Source organism: Ostrea edulis, chromosome 6 (assembly GCF_947568905.1).
Source record: "Ostrea edulis chromosome 6, xbOstEdul1.1, whole genome shotgun sequence".
In the NCBI taxonomy this organism is placed as follows: Eukaryota; Metazoa; Mollusca; class Bivalvia; order Ostreida; family Ostreidae; genus Ostrea; species Ostrea edulis.
Genome location: NC_079169.1, coordinates 73,231,083 through 73,244,331, shown reverse-complemented (window position 1 = coordinate 73,244,331; position 13,249 = coordinate 73,231,083). Strand labels below are relative to the sequence as shown.

The window sequence follows — 13,249 nt, the reverse complement described above, 5'->3', positions numbered from 1 at the left end:
CCCAAAATATAACAGATGTTTTGCACACTATATTAAAACGGCATGCTGGGTCAAAAGGTCATAGGGGAAAATTTACTTCCGGGCTCTTAATCAACGACGACGGCTGATCAACAACTTCTATCATGCAAGTTGATAAAATTACAACACTCGTAAAAACTACACGTTAAAGTTACCACTAAGAGTTGATAAAATTACAACGCTCGTAAAAACTACACGTTAAAGTTACCACTAAGAGTTGCAGATAATAATGTTTCTGTGAAGTAGTATACTCTCTATTTTCACTTGCGATGTTTTCTATCGATTACAGTCACTCGCCCTTTAGAATTATTCCAATAAAATTATATGGTTTTGTAGCAAATCGATTGATTTGTATATACACTAATACTATGAACTACATCAAAATATCTAAAAGTTGAAATTTGTAAACATTTTAATAAAGTTTACAGGAAATTGTGAATACAATTTATAGCAATTTTTCAAACCAAAACTCATTATAGTCGGGCAGTTGTCTTTCTCTTGTATACATATATAGATATTTCGTCTAGGCAACAATTTGAAATAAATTTAAGCATATGCATGTATATGTAAATTTTGCTTCAATCCATTCTTGACAAGTGATTTTTCATCAACTTAAATGCCTATTCCATTGAATTTTCACTGGTTGTGTCAGATCTTGTTACTCTCAGACGAACCTACGACTTGAAATTAATTAAGTGATTGACAGTTTGAAATTAACGGAGATAACCACTCAGCACTTAGGTCTACTTTGTTTACTTCAAAAGCGACAAGAGCGCAAGTAAGTCAAGGTCAAAGCATTCCCTATCGAGCTGTTTTTACTTGTTTACTTCTTCGCTCAAGCTCCTCTCGCGAGATTTCATCCTGTTCATCTGTATCTCTCGTTATAACTTCATCTGAAAGTGATTTTTGATTTCCCACATAATATATAGATATAGGAAAATCGATAATAAATGACTTATTGTAAAGCAGCTATATATAGTAAAGATGCTTCATTCAATTACTATTATTACCATTGCTGCACTCACATAAACAACTTACTGTCATGACTAAATGATCAACAGGATGTTCACTGGATTAAAGGTGAAAATGCTTTGTAAACACAAGCAATGAAAATAATTGAACAGTGGAACCCTGTATACTTATTAACATGTCGCATGTAATTAACAGATTGGATTCAGCACTTAGCAAATGTAATCAAGTGTTTGCTTGTAATAGTTGTTTATTGGTAAATCTAATAAGCCCATCGACTTTCTTTCCATATCAATCATATTATGCTCTCATTAATCGCATAGTTCCAGACAATGCATTTAATTTAAATCTAAGTACAAAAATCGGCTCGCGCAAGGCTCTTTAATTTCAACTAGACACTAATTATCCGAAGTATATTATCATAATTAAAGTAGTGCCTACTGTCGGGCCAATAAACTCGTATGCCTGAATACAATAAAAAAGTTCCAGGGACCTTGTACTTTGTTTGGGATTACAATCAACCAACCTGTAGCTTGTATCACTGGGACGCCCCTCCCCCCACTGTCATCAGGAAAACTATATAACTACCAACGGTGACAACAAAATTTTAATCTCATCAGACCGATACTTGTCACATAGTAACGGATTCCTGCATTGTTGGTTTTTTTCCCTTGCCGATTTGCTACTTCAAGCATTCTCAAGGTAATTATCACCGTTATAATTAACACCTACGTTTATTGAATGCTAAATGCATGATCCACACGCTGGCGCGCTGATTTCTCTGTTAGTGTGACAATGTTCGTTATGCTAGGCGAAGTAAAACATTTCTCCGATTGATTCACTAGAGTCAGTAATCAGTAGGACATGCAACCCTCTTTCGATTTTTTTGCCGTTATATATAACGCAGTGATAATATGTTCACTCGTTGGATCTCGAACTTCGTAAGTGGTCAGTCAATCCACTATAATAATATTTTATTTAGGAAACACTTGAAGAGATGTTTATTAATATGTTATATTATCTGCTTTTCAGACAGAAATCATGCTTTTGAAACACGAGTTCCGATTCCATGAAACCGAAATTGAATGGATGAGCTGTCTACCTATAGTGGAGACTCTGGTAACAGGGCGTCATGTCATCATCGACTACATGACAGAGCAGCAGCTTACAGAAACCTACTGTATGATACAAGAGGCCGCCCAACATGGGGACGGATATGGTATCGACGAATTCGATTCTGAAAAAGACTTCCGTCATGAAATTGAGGGCAGTGACTGTTTTGCTATCGTCAGCAAAGACAGCGGTGAACTGCTAGCAGGACTGATTTTAGCTGTCAGCAAGTTTTATCGAGGAATGAGTGGTGTTTGTGACCCTTTCATCATCGTGAAACGCACGGAAAGAAAGCAGAAGCTTGGCGAGTTCTGTATGCGGAAGGCAATCGAGTTCTCAAAGAAACTTGGCTACATGGGAATGTACGTGGATACGTTCTCCAATAATGTCGCAGTACAGAGAATCATCGAAAAAATTGGTGGGTTCCAGCGCGTGGGTTTCCTTCCTCTTGGAGGACGGCTGCAGAACGGACAGTTAGTTGGTTCCGTAATCTACTACCGTGACTTGTCATCGAAAAAACCCGAGGATACGTGAACTTTGATTAGTAAATATGACTTTGTCTGATGCCCCCCCAAATCAGATGACGTTTTTGTCATGTCAATGAGCTCCAGTCGCGTGTGACCGCGCCCAGAGACACCGTGCAGAGCACAAAAGTAGTGATCCGCTAAGACATTGCTGGGCAATTGTTGGACATGCGCAGACATTTTAAATCTTCAATTAACTTTGTTTTGTACATAATTTGTAATATACATCTTATGAATGGCATCTAGTGGTTTTCGTACCCTAAACAGTCTCCTGACTACTATTGTGATAGTTGTTGAAATGCTGAATCATCAGCGACCACTTTGTCTGTGTACATGATCAGTAATGTGCTTCTTGCGAACAATATCTAGAGGCTTCCATGCCCTTAAATGTTTTTTGAAGTTTATACAAAAATTACTATATATTAAATGTAAAAAAAAAAAGCATGTTTGTATGAGTGTTGTTTTTAAAGTTCCATAATATTTGCAATATGGAAAGAATGTCAACGTCCACTAAATGTTTTGAGCCAATTGGATGAAGTTACATGAATGAAGGCGCATGTTCCAGAATGTCCTGTAATTTCAAATTTATTGTATTTCGGAACATCTCATCTTATATCATTACACTAAATTTGAAATTCTCTTCGTGATCTAATAAATGCAGTCCCCAGAGAACAGTGGCATATAAAGTACTTAGCATGATGATTTAAACATGACGTCAGAATCATAAATATACTGTACCTGGCAAACACGCTCCTACTTTAATAATTGTTAATAATTCATCTTGAAAGTGCCAGTGCAGGGTTTAGTACACGCATCCTCATTTCAAAGAATATATTAATTTACCCATTTCGCTCTTTAAGAGAGGGAAACATATACAGGTTGTATATAAATTCCACGACACAAAATTAACAACTTTCGCGTAACGAGCAAATGTTGTGGTAACTGTTATTTAAATTACAACAGTTTCTAGATTTCAGACGACAGTAATGCAGGGTCAAAGGTCAAAGCGAAAGAACACAATCCGGAATGCGATAAAATGAAAAAGACACGTTTTTCGGAAGTGAAGTAACAAGTACATACTGCAATTATGGGAGAAAGTTACTGAAAATGAAACTGTCTTCGGTATATTGACAAACTCTGTCTAGATTAGAATCGATATATATCTATAGTCAAGAGTTATTCGTACGAATCCTTAAAACGTTGTCATCACCATTTTACGTAAAAAGATCATGTTCGATTTTTGTGAAATCCCTAGTTAACTATTTCTAGTCATTAGTTTATATTCATTTTGTTCAACTTGGTTATTTTATTTGCAATAAATAAATGATATTAGCTCAATTATAGTGTTATGTGTCTTTTTACATATAATTAATACCGGCTCGAACTATCTGCGTTAAAGACATATTAGTTGCTTCATTGCTAATTCGATGACCAGGGATAGTCGTGATTATAAAATGTAGTTTCTTCAACCATACACGAACAAGTCGTAATTAGTTGAACTGGAGTTGCATGTTTAAAAGGATCGAAGTCAGCACTGCATATCGGTAACCACTGCTATTCTCTTAGGCACATTTGGACTCGGTGTCCAGCATAATCGTTTTATACAAAACAAGAACAAGATACATTATTGTATGAAGTGTACTTTAATGAGAATGAAATAGGTTTTTAATGAGAATGAAATCGGTTAAGTGTTGTTCATGCTTTTCATCAAAACAAGCATTTCCCTTGATGATTACCAACCACAAAAACATCGCCGAAGTTTTGGCTGGTCATATTCATTTTATCGATGTAGGTAATCCAAAGAATGATTTGATATTACCAGTAATATACCACAATTATTTACAGTATACCGTGGGGTTTAGAAATTATCACCAAGCATTGAAATATAAACGTATACAATTGTCCTTTCACCTTAATGAAAACAAGGTATTCGTATCTCGATCGATCGAAGATGTGCAACAAAAAGTTGTAGTGTACTTTTATCGCTGTTTGAAAGTAACAGATTAGGCCCCATTTGATATGTCCGGCATCCTTTCACGACGAAGTTTCATATTGTGATTCTAGAATCCGTTATGATTTTATTTTGGGGTTTTTGCAGACTCAAAGTCGCAAAGACCTTCACCTTTTTTGTTTTTTTTAGTTTCGCCTAACCCAGGATTATTGACAAATGTATTACTATTTTGTTTACATTCATGTAATTGTTGTTAATTAGATCGATCAAGAGCAGACATGTTTTCACTGGTCTGTGTCATGTTTCCGACGACTTTATCGGACATTAATGCTCTTATTGCATATCTTAACTCTTTCTAGCGTCATAGCCACAACCACCCAACACATGAAATCTGTCTTGATCATGAGGTTTGCACTATTTACCACTGTGAACTGCTCACAAACACCAAAAACTCGTGACCCATCTGAAGGTTATATAATGATTGAAAGTTTTCTCGGTGGTCAGTTTAGTTCATTTGTCTAGTCAAATATTTAGGTTCTGTATAAGCATCAACAGACCAGTCAGAATACACAGCTTGATTTCACGGAAGTTTCAGCATCCATTGGTACATGTAAGTGCATAATTTCCAAAGGACAGCAGGGACATTTCTGTACCCACTTCTTAAAGTGTGAGCTAGAATTTGCTTTAAGCTTATAGTTGTCTCAGGAGACCCCCCAAAGAAAGTGCTATATTGGATTATTCCTTCGTATGGTATAAAATCGCGGGAAATTACAAAAATTCTCCAAACACACAAACCAATAAAAACGTGTCAGTACACAAGTATCGCGTCCTTGGACGGGGAGGCTAGCGTTACAGGAGAGGAACAAACATTTTAAAGACCTCCTTTAACCCCATTTCCCCCTTTTGTGTTTGTTAGTAAATTTAATGAATCATATATATTCCTCTTTTCTTCGACATGGTTAAGACACTGCTTCCATCTGAACAAAATACATAGAAAAATGATTTGGACATTTATGATTTATCGTGTTCTATTTCTTGTGTCGTGTTTATAATTCTTTTCGTTTCAGTTGTGAAAAACAATCCACAAACTTGTTTTAACAGCATCACCATATCCTCTTCTCGCCCCATGTGCATATACACGTGCACTGAACGCAGAGATAAATTGTGCACTTCGTACACCGAGGACCGTCGAGTTGACACAAGATAGAAATGACATGACAAAAATCCACAGGTCTTCATGCATCTCTTTCGAAGACGTGAGTAATGTGTTGGCTGTTCAGCGACTTCTCACCTGCACTAAATACTGTTAAAATCATTTTGACCTTCTTTTACACATACCATTTTAGTGCCATTCCAAAGTAAATATACTTTGCCAATTTGCATATTTATTCAGAGATATAAAGTGCACCTTGTCAACAAGATAGACCGAACCGGGAGGACAACTACATGTACATCATTTTGCACAAACTATGTGTAGTTGTATAGTATATAATTACATGTGAATATAGTGTTTTCCACCTGAAAATGAGCACGTGCTTACTGAAATGTCAATAACGCCCCTCCTTAGAAATGAAAGATACTAGTAATTGTAGGAAATTTGATTATTCCATATGTAATCTAAATGATTACAAGAGGCCCATGGGCCTAGAATCGCTCTTCTGATACATTGTAAAACAGGCAAAATTTCTCACTAACCAAGATTCATCAATTAACAAAATTTGATGATGTTAAGTCAAATAGTACCTGAAAATTTAAATGTAACTGTCCAAAAAGTAGGTCATGGTGACCTACATTTGGTCGACTCACTGAAGACTCAAAATGCATCAACTGACAAGTCAAATAATATTCAAATATATCGGACAAATTCCAAAAGAAGGCCACAGTGACCTACTTTTTGGTCGACACACTCCAAAGACTCAAGATACATCAAATGACAAAGTTTGATAATTGAAGTCAAATAGTATCTGAAATATTCAGATATAAACGTCAAATTCCAAAAGTAGGTCACAGTGACCTACTTTTTGGTCGACACACTCTGAAGACTCAAGACCCATCAACTGACAAAGTTTGATGATTGGAAGTCAAAATAGTATCTGGAATATTCAAATATAGCCGTCAAAATCCAAAATAGGTCATGGTGACCTACTTTTTAGTCAACAAACTATGAAGACTCAAGATGCATCGATTGACAAAGTTTGATGATCCTAGCTTTCATATTGTCCAAAATATGCATCTAAAATTGAAAATGTGAAATTTGAATGTCTGCAAAATTCGAAAAGTAGGTCACTGTGACCTACTTTTTTTATATAAATATGTTTCAAGGCTCTAGACGCATCAACTTACAAGGTTTGATGATTCTAAACCTCTCGGTATCTTAAATAACAACCTATAATATATTCATAAATGATTAGCCAAAAAATTCAGAAAGTAGGTCATGGTGACATATATTTTACATTACGCACTTTAAGGTCCCATGATCCAACGACTGACAACTTTTGATGATTATAGGCTCAATAGTGTCCAAGATATGCATCAAAATCCATTTTATAATAATTACCTGCGAAATTCAAAAAGTAGGTCACTATGACCTACTTTTGAGACAACATGATATTACGTCCTAAGATGCATCAACTGACAAAATTTGATGATCCTAGTCCTTATAGTAAGCAAAATAACAAAGTTTTAACAAAACAAAATTTAAGGTTAACTTTGAAGTGACCTTGAGACCACACCCTTTGCCCTAGGATAATGCCTTGAACAAGTTTTTATCTACAACCTATCTTCATCCTTATGCATAAGTTTGGTAATAATTTGCCCAGTGGTTCTTGAGAAGAAGATTTTTTAGCAACCACTTTTCCTAATTATCTCCCCTTGTTAAAGGGTCACAACCCTAGTTTTAGTACAAACGAAAGCCCTTGGGCCAAGGATACCCTGTAACAAATTTGACAAAAATTGGCCAAGGGGTTCTTGAGATATAGCCCTTTTTTCAAAAAAGTTGACGCACACCGCACGCCAGACATATGGCCATATGATTAGCTCTTCGAGCCTTCGGCTCAGAAGAGCTAATAATGAGAATTGCGTTACAATTACAGTATTAGTAATAATCGAAGACGACGACAATACTGGTCTCGAGAAAAAATCATTCTTTATTCTCATAAACCAATACCTACATTGTACAAACATAATTTTACAATGATTTATAAACATTTTGTTTTGTTCATAGCAAGGCGTCCATGAAAGGTGAAAATAACGAACAGTGATCAATCTCATAACTCCAATAAACAATACAAAGTAGATAGTTGGGCAAACACGGACCCCTGGACACACCAGAGGTGGGAACAGGTGCCTAGGAGGAGTAAGCATCCCCTGTCGACCGGTCACACCCGCCGTGAGCCCTATATCCTGATCAGGTAAACGGAGTTATCTGTAGTCAAAATCAGTGTGCCAAGAACGGCCTAACAATGGGTATGAAACATGTCAGACAGCATTTGACCCAATAATAGGTTGTATCGACGAACTAGATCGTTATAACGACCATAAAATTTGCGAAATGCTGACTTTAAACGAGACTGTTGAAATCCCTGTACCATCAAATTGTTTGTCAGTAGCTTGCGTCAATTTAAAAACTGACTATACGCAGAACAAGCTCTTGCGTATCGAATCAGTTGAGAGATATAAACACCATATCATATACAGGTGATAATGGAATATTGCTACATAAATATGGGGAGTTGACGACGGAGAAGCTGAAATCATCCCGTTTGTTATAAAGTTCAGTTGTTAGTTTGCCGTTAGTTTCTACGTTCAATAAAATATCTAAATATGAAGCAGAAGTGGACGACTCTGTCGTGTCTTTTATTTCGAATTCAATGGGATATATCGAATCGACATATGAATGAAAGTCATTATTGTTAATAGATAAAACGTCGTCGATATATCCAATTGTCTAATTGAAGGCCACAGCAAGAAAGTTTTTTAAAAAAAATAAATTCTGCTTCATAGGAATAGAAAAACAGGTTAGCTAACAAAGGAGCATAATTCGTGCCCATGGGAATTCCAACAGACTGTTGGAAGACCTGATCACCAAAGACCACGAAGATATTGTCAATGAGGAACTCCAGCATATTTTTTTTTTATTTCAATGCAATATAATACAATATATGAAAACAAAATATACAATGCATAAGTGTCATTCGGGAAGACAAGCTTTTGTATTAATAACTCGTATAAATGCACAAATTTCTCGAATCTTCTACATTTTGAGATTGAAGTAAAATTTTATACCTTATAACACTTGTTCTACAAAAAAATTGAGTGAAAGTCATTCCTTTCGACTAGTAAACGATGATTTCGTGTTCTGAATTTCAAGGTATTTTATAACACATGCAATTACATCCATTTATGATAACTGTCAAATGAATATTTAAACAAATACTTCAATTCTATGTACATGTACGGTGAAAAATACATCAGTATTTGGTAAATTACTTACAGATAGATGTACATCTGGAGACAAATAATCTTTTTGTTAAATTCATAATTGAATCACATTTTTGCAAACCTGTATTAACTTGCGTAGGAGCAAAATTACTGCCCGAAACTAGAGACCTCTCACGAAATCATTTTTAAAATATATTTACCAGAGTGTTCATTCTCACGAAGTCGTGAAGGTATTTAAAAAAGTGACAGCCTATTCTGTAAATTTCGGAGAGCGTGAAAACAATGAGCATTATATGATATCAAGGTGTATATCGGGTATTTTACACCGGCAACTTTCTCTGATGTTTATGACAACTGTTATTTGCCAATAACATGAAGAGCGAGTTCAAACCTCATCTGGAGGGAGATCCCTTCATTATGACTTAAACAGCGAATGTCAGCAAATTCGATGTACCACCGCCACTCTATGTAATTGCTGATTCAGCAGTGAAAATCCTTCTAGTAAGAATTATAACAGTCCTTTCAAATTGGGCATACCAGTGAAGTGTGGTACAAACCAACAAATCGCAAAGATTTTATGATTTAATAAATAAATAACTCATAAATGAAGAATTTTTTTTACTGAAGTTTGTTAAGAAGAGATGACAGTCGGTAACACTACAAAGGTTGTCAGACAGTGCGATTCTCGTAATAAAACCTACAAAATATTTACTATACAGATATGTTTACCAATACGTTGTATTTACAAGCCCATGGACATGTCCATACTAGCGATTCAAAATATTTACTAATATCCCCTACCTATTTAGAGGCTAAATCTTAAAAGTTTGTTCAATCTATAGAGCAACACCTTCAAAGAATTGATTAAAACATTGAATGTAAACAAAGACGTAGGTTTGAGAGGAGGGGGTCAGTGACCGTTGTATATCTGTAAGATTACTAGCGACAGTTACCGCCTTTGTATGACAATGATTAAATGTCAAAATATGAGCGAGTTGGCCCGGAAAATCCCCTGTGAAGACCTTGGCCAGGTCAAGACCCTCTTTATCATATTTTGTCAGTTTCAACATAACAGCTTTTTAGCGGTGGTTTATAATTATCAGAAAAATCTACATACTGTTTTTATTATTTGATTGGCCGTCATGTTCGATGTAATTCACATAAAAGTTATTTTTACGCAGAAGTGAATTTTTGAATTGGTGGTGCACACACGATTTGGCAATTTATGACAAATATAAGATCTATTGTCTTTTGTAAAATCGAAAATCTGATTGAAAGTTTAAAACACAGGAAAAGATCTTAAAGATAAAGTTGAGAATAAACGTTTTCTAATTAGAATCTTTATATAATTCATTTAATTTTCCAGACAGAAGAATTTCATAAAGTTGTAAACGAAGCGTGCTTCATGGTAAAGGATGAAACGAAATCCCTCTTGAGTTGTATACGATTCGAGTTCTATGTCTCCGTAATTTACAGAACGTAGTGGTTTGAATATATTAGAAATAATTTGATATTAAAATCATAAAGTGGCAATGTGAAAAAACTTGAATCATGCGCAGAAAAAGTTTGCGACGCGATGTAAAGCGAACATTTTAATGTACACATAACTCTTTGATGTAACAACTCATTGCCGCACACACCCTGTGGCAAGTTAGAAATCGATTGGTCCAATATTCTGTAATACTAAATTAGGAAGCAAAAATTTCCATCACTAATTACCATAAAATTTATTTTGTGTTGGATTTGAGAATCTCAAATTATCACCATCTTTACTTGTTTAGGGCTTTTGATACGCCACTCCTCTCACAAACATCGGATCTTTACTAGCCAATTGTTTCTTCTTTTCTTTCCTCACAAACCAAATACTAGTCAAGGCTTTCTAATCACTCTCCTCCAAACCGCTACTCTTCTCGCAAACAAGTTTGTGAGAAGAGTACTAGTAACGCATCAGAAACCTCTGGTTAGCTAAAATGGAGATCCAGTTAATACAAAAGGGGCGGATCAAGAGTGAGGATACTGACAAATCCCCCAAATCTCCATTTTTATTGAAGAGAGTTAGAACCATACTAAGCTCCATCCAACTGTACAATAATCGAGCTGCATTTCTTTCTCACTTGCTGGATCCAAATGTCCCTACACGCCCACTAAATAAACCTAAGGTAATGTGTACAGTGTACAGTGATAACATTTCATAACCTACATCTCGTTTAAGACGAAACTAAGGAAATATCGGGGTCTTCGTCCCTGGACCACAGGATGATTTTCTTGATCATTCAGCCAGTTGCTTTGCACACTGGCCCAAGATTCAACCGCACGTTGTGTATAGCATAAGCATTGCAATCCAATTCAAATGGGGGTGTTAAATATTCGCATGCTTACATAATTTAGGTAAGGGCTGATTTCTTAGAATGATATTTTGTAAACAGTGTTGCAGAGTTTTGTTTTCTCTCCTTTTTCATTTTTGAACCCCACCCCCAAATCCCAGAACCCCCCGTTCTAACGCTTACATGTCTGTAGTAATAATTTTACGCTTTGCATCATTAATTATTCAATTTTGTCCCCAAGAACCTAAGGTTAAAAACGAGAGGCAATGATTATAATTTGATAATTGCGCGGGTTGAGTGTAGTACCGTTTAGCACCACCCTAATACCGTATCTCTGCAGTCCCCTTTAACAATAAAGACATATAGCTGCATTCTTTGCACACTTCATTTTCACCGCGTCTTTAACTTGTTCAAGTAATATACAGGGAAGAATCCATGAAATATCCAAGGGGGATGCGACACAACATAATACCTTTTTCGCCCAATCAAAGGAGATTGCAGACCCCAAACGGTACAAAATAACATATTTTATTTAATTTGTTTAAATAACGGGGGTGCTGCAACTCCCGTAATTCACTTTATACTGTAAAAATGTGATTTTCCTATGCAATGGAATGTAAGTTTGACATGGTTGAAAAATATATTAACTTCTCGTCACTGTGTAAAGGAAAGGGCATAAAGCCGTCATGTTGTAAAAATCTTTTATTTTTTTGCTATATAAAATGAAATTTTTGAAAATTTAAATTATTTATGTGACGGAATGACATAAAAAGGTCACGATATTAAAATAAAATAGAAATAGTCCATGTTACGTCAATAACGCTATATACAAACAGGAAGTTTCTAGAAAGAATCTGTCGACTCGTGATTAATGAAACAAACTGGAATCCGATGCTGCTCAGGTGTGATAGGAGACAAACACATGACCGAAATCCATAACGAGGACACTTAATATAGTTTGACCGAGACACGATTTAAAATCATTTCTCAAATTTGATTTTATGACTACTGTGGTCATTTTAATCTCACCAGCACATTGTTTTGTGTCATTCCAGATTATGTTAAATCACGTGATCAGTCTAGTCATCTGACAGAGATCGATAATTAAGAAATAGATATTGAGTAAACAAAATGATAAAGCATCAACAGGAACTTCTTTTGAAATAATATTTAATTTAATTGACAACTAACGTAATCTTGACTTTAGCCCTTTCCGTCAGGTAGAAAATCTGTCTATCTTTCGTGAAATAACATCATTTGATGTCGTAAACACATCTAATTCCCACAAAATACGACATGTTTTTTGACAATTTCTGTCTATTACTCAACATCTCGTAAAATTTGGATTGTATATAAACCAAATTTAATGTAATGTAGGTCACCTACAGCTATATGGGATAATTTGAACTATACCATTTACCTTGACCTAAATTACGGACGGCTACAATGCAAATTGCATTTTATATCATACCATATTACGCATTTCAAACACACGAGTATTACACTTTGTTCGTTATTCAGTTGCGGAGGATACAGTATATATATCACAGAGTTTTACACGGATATTCAAATCTACAGTCTTCAGTAGACATTGTTCGAAAGTTTAGAGAATTTTCTTTCCTTCATATGTAGAATGGTAACTATATCAACAATAGTCACTATCTCATTATTTTAGTATAGAATGATTAAAAGTTCATCACGTTTTGAAAAGGACACCTATTTAATGCTTGTGCATAAACATATTAGGCCTTATGCACTAGATGAGTTTTTAAAAAGGTGTCATCAGGATTTGGAATGGTACAAGTAAACACATTAACGCTGTTGGTGACCTTAAAGAAAGACGCCAGAACAAACCTACCATTAGGAATACACATACTAATGAGAAAACGAACTTGAGTGAGTTTTTTTAAGAC

At 35.4% G+C, this 13,249-nt stretch overlaps 1 protein-coding gene across 1 annotated transcript; it reads left to right on the top strand.

Annotated features, from left to right (window-relative positions):
- The first annotated feature begins 1,561 nt into the window (after nucleotides 1-1,561).
- Nucleotides 1,562-3,084, top strand: LOC125683727 (uncharacterized). Its single transcript, XM_048925170.2, has 2 exons — nucleotides 1,562-1,689; nucleotides 2,020-3,084. Exon 2 carries the CDS (start codon nucleotides 2,029-2,031, stop codon nucleotides 2,629-2,631), a length of 603 nt encoding a protein of 200 aa, XP_048781127.1. The 5' UTR covers nucleotides 1,562-1,689; nucleotides 2,020-2,028; the 3' UTR covers nucleotides 2,632-3,084.
- Nucleotides 3,085-13,249: the final 10,165 nt, after the last annotated feature.

Excerpts from the sequence above, each read along its gene's own strand:
- LOC125683727 (XM_048925170.2), top strand. The coding sequence starts at position 2,029 with ATGCTTTTGAAACACGAGTTCCGATTCCATGAAACCGAAATTGAATGG.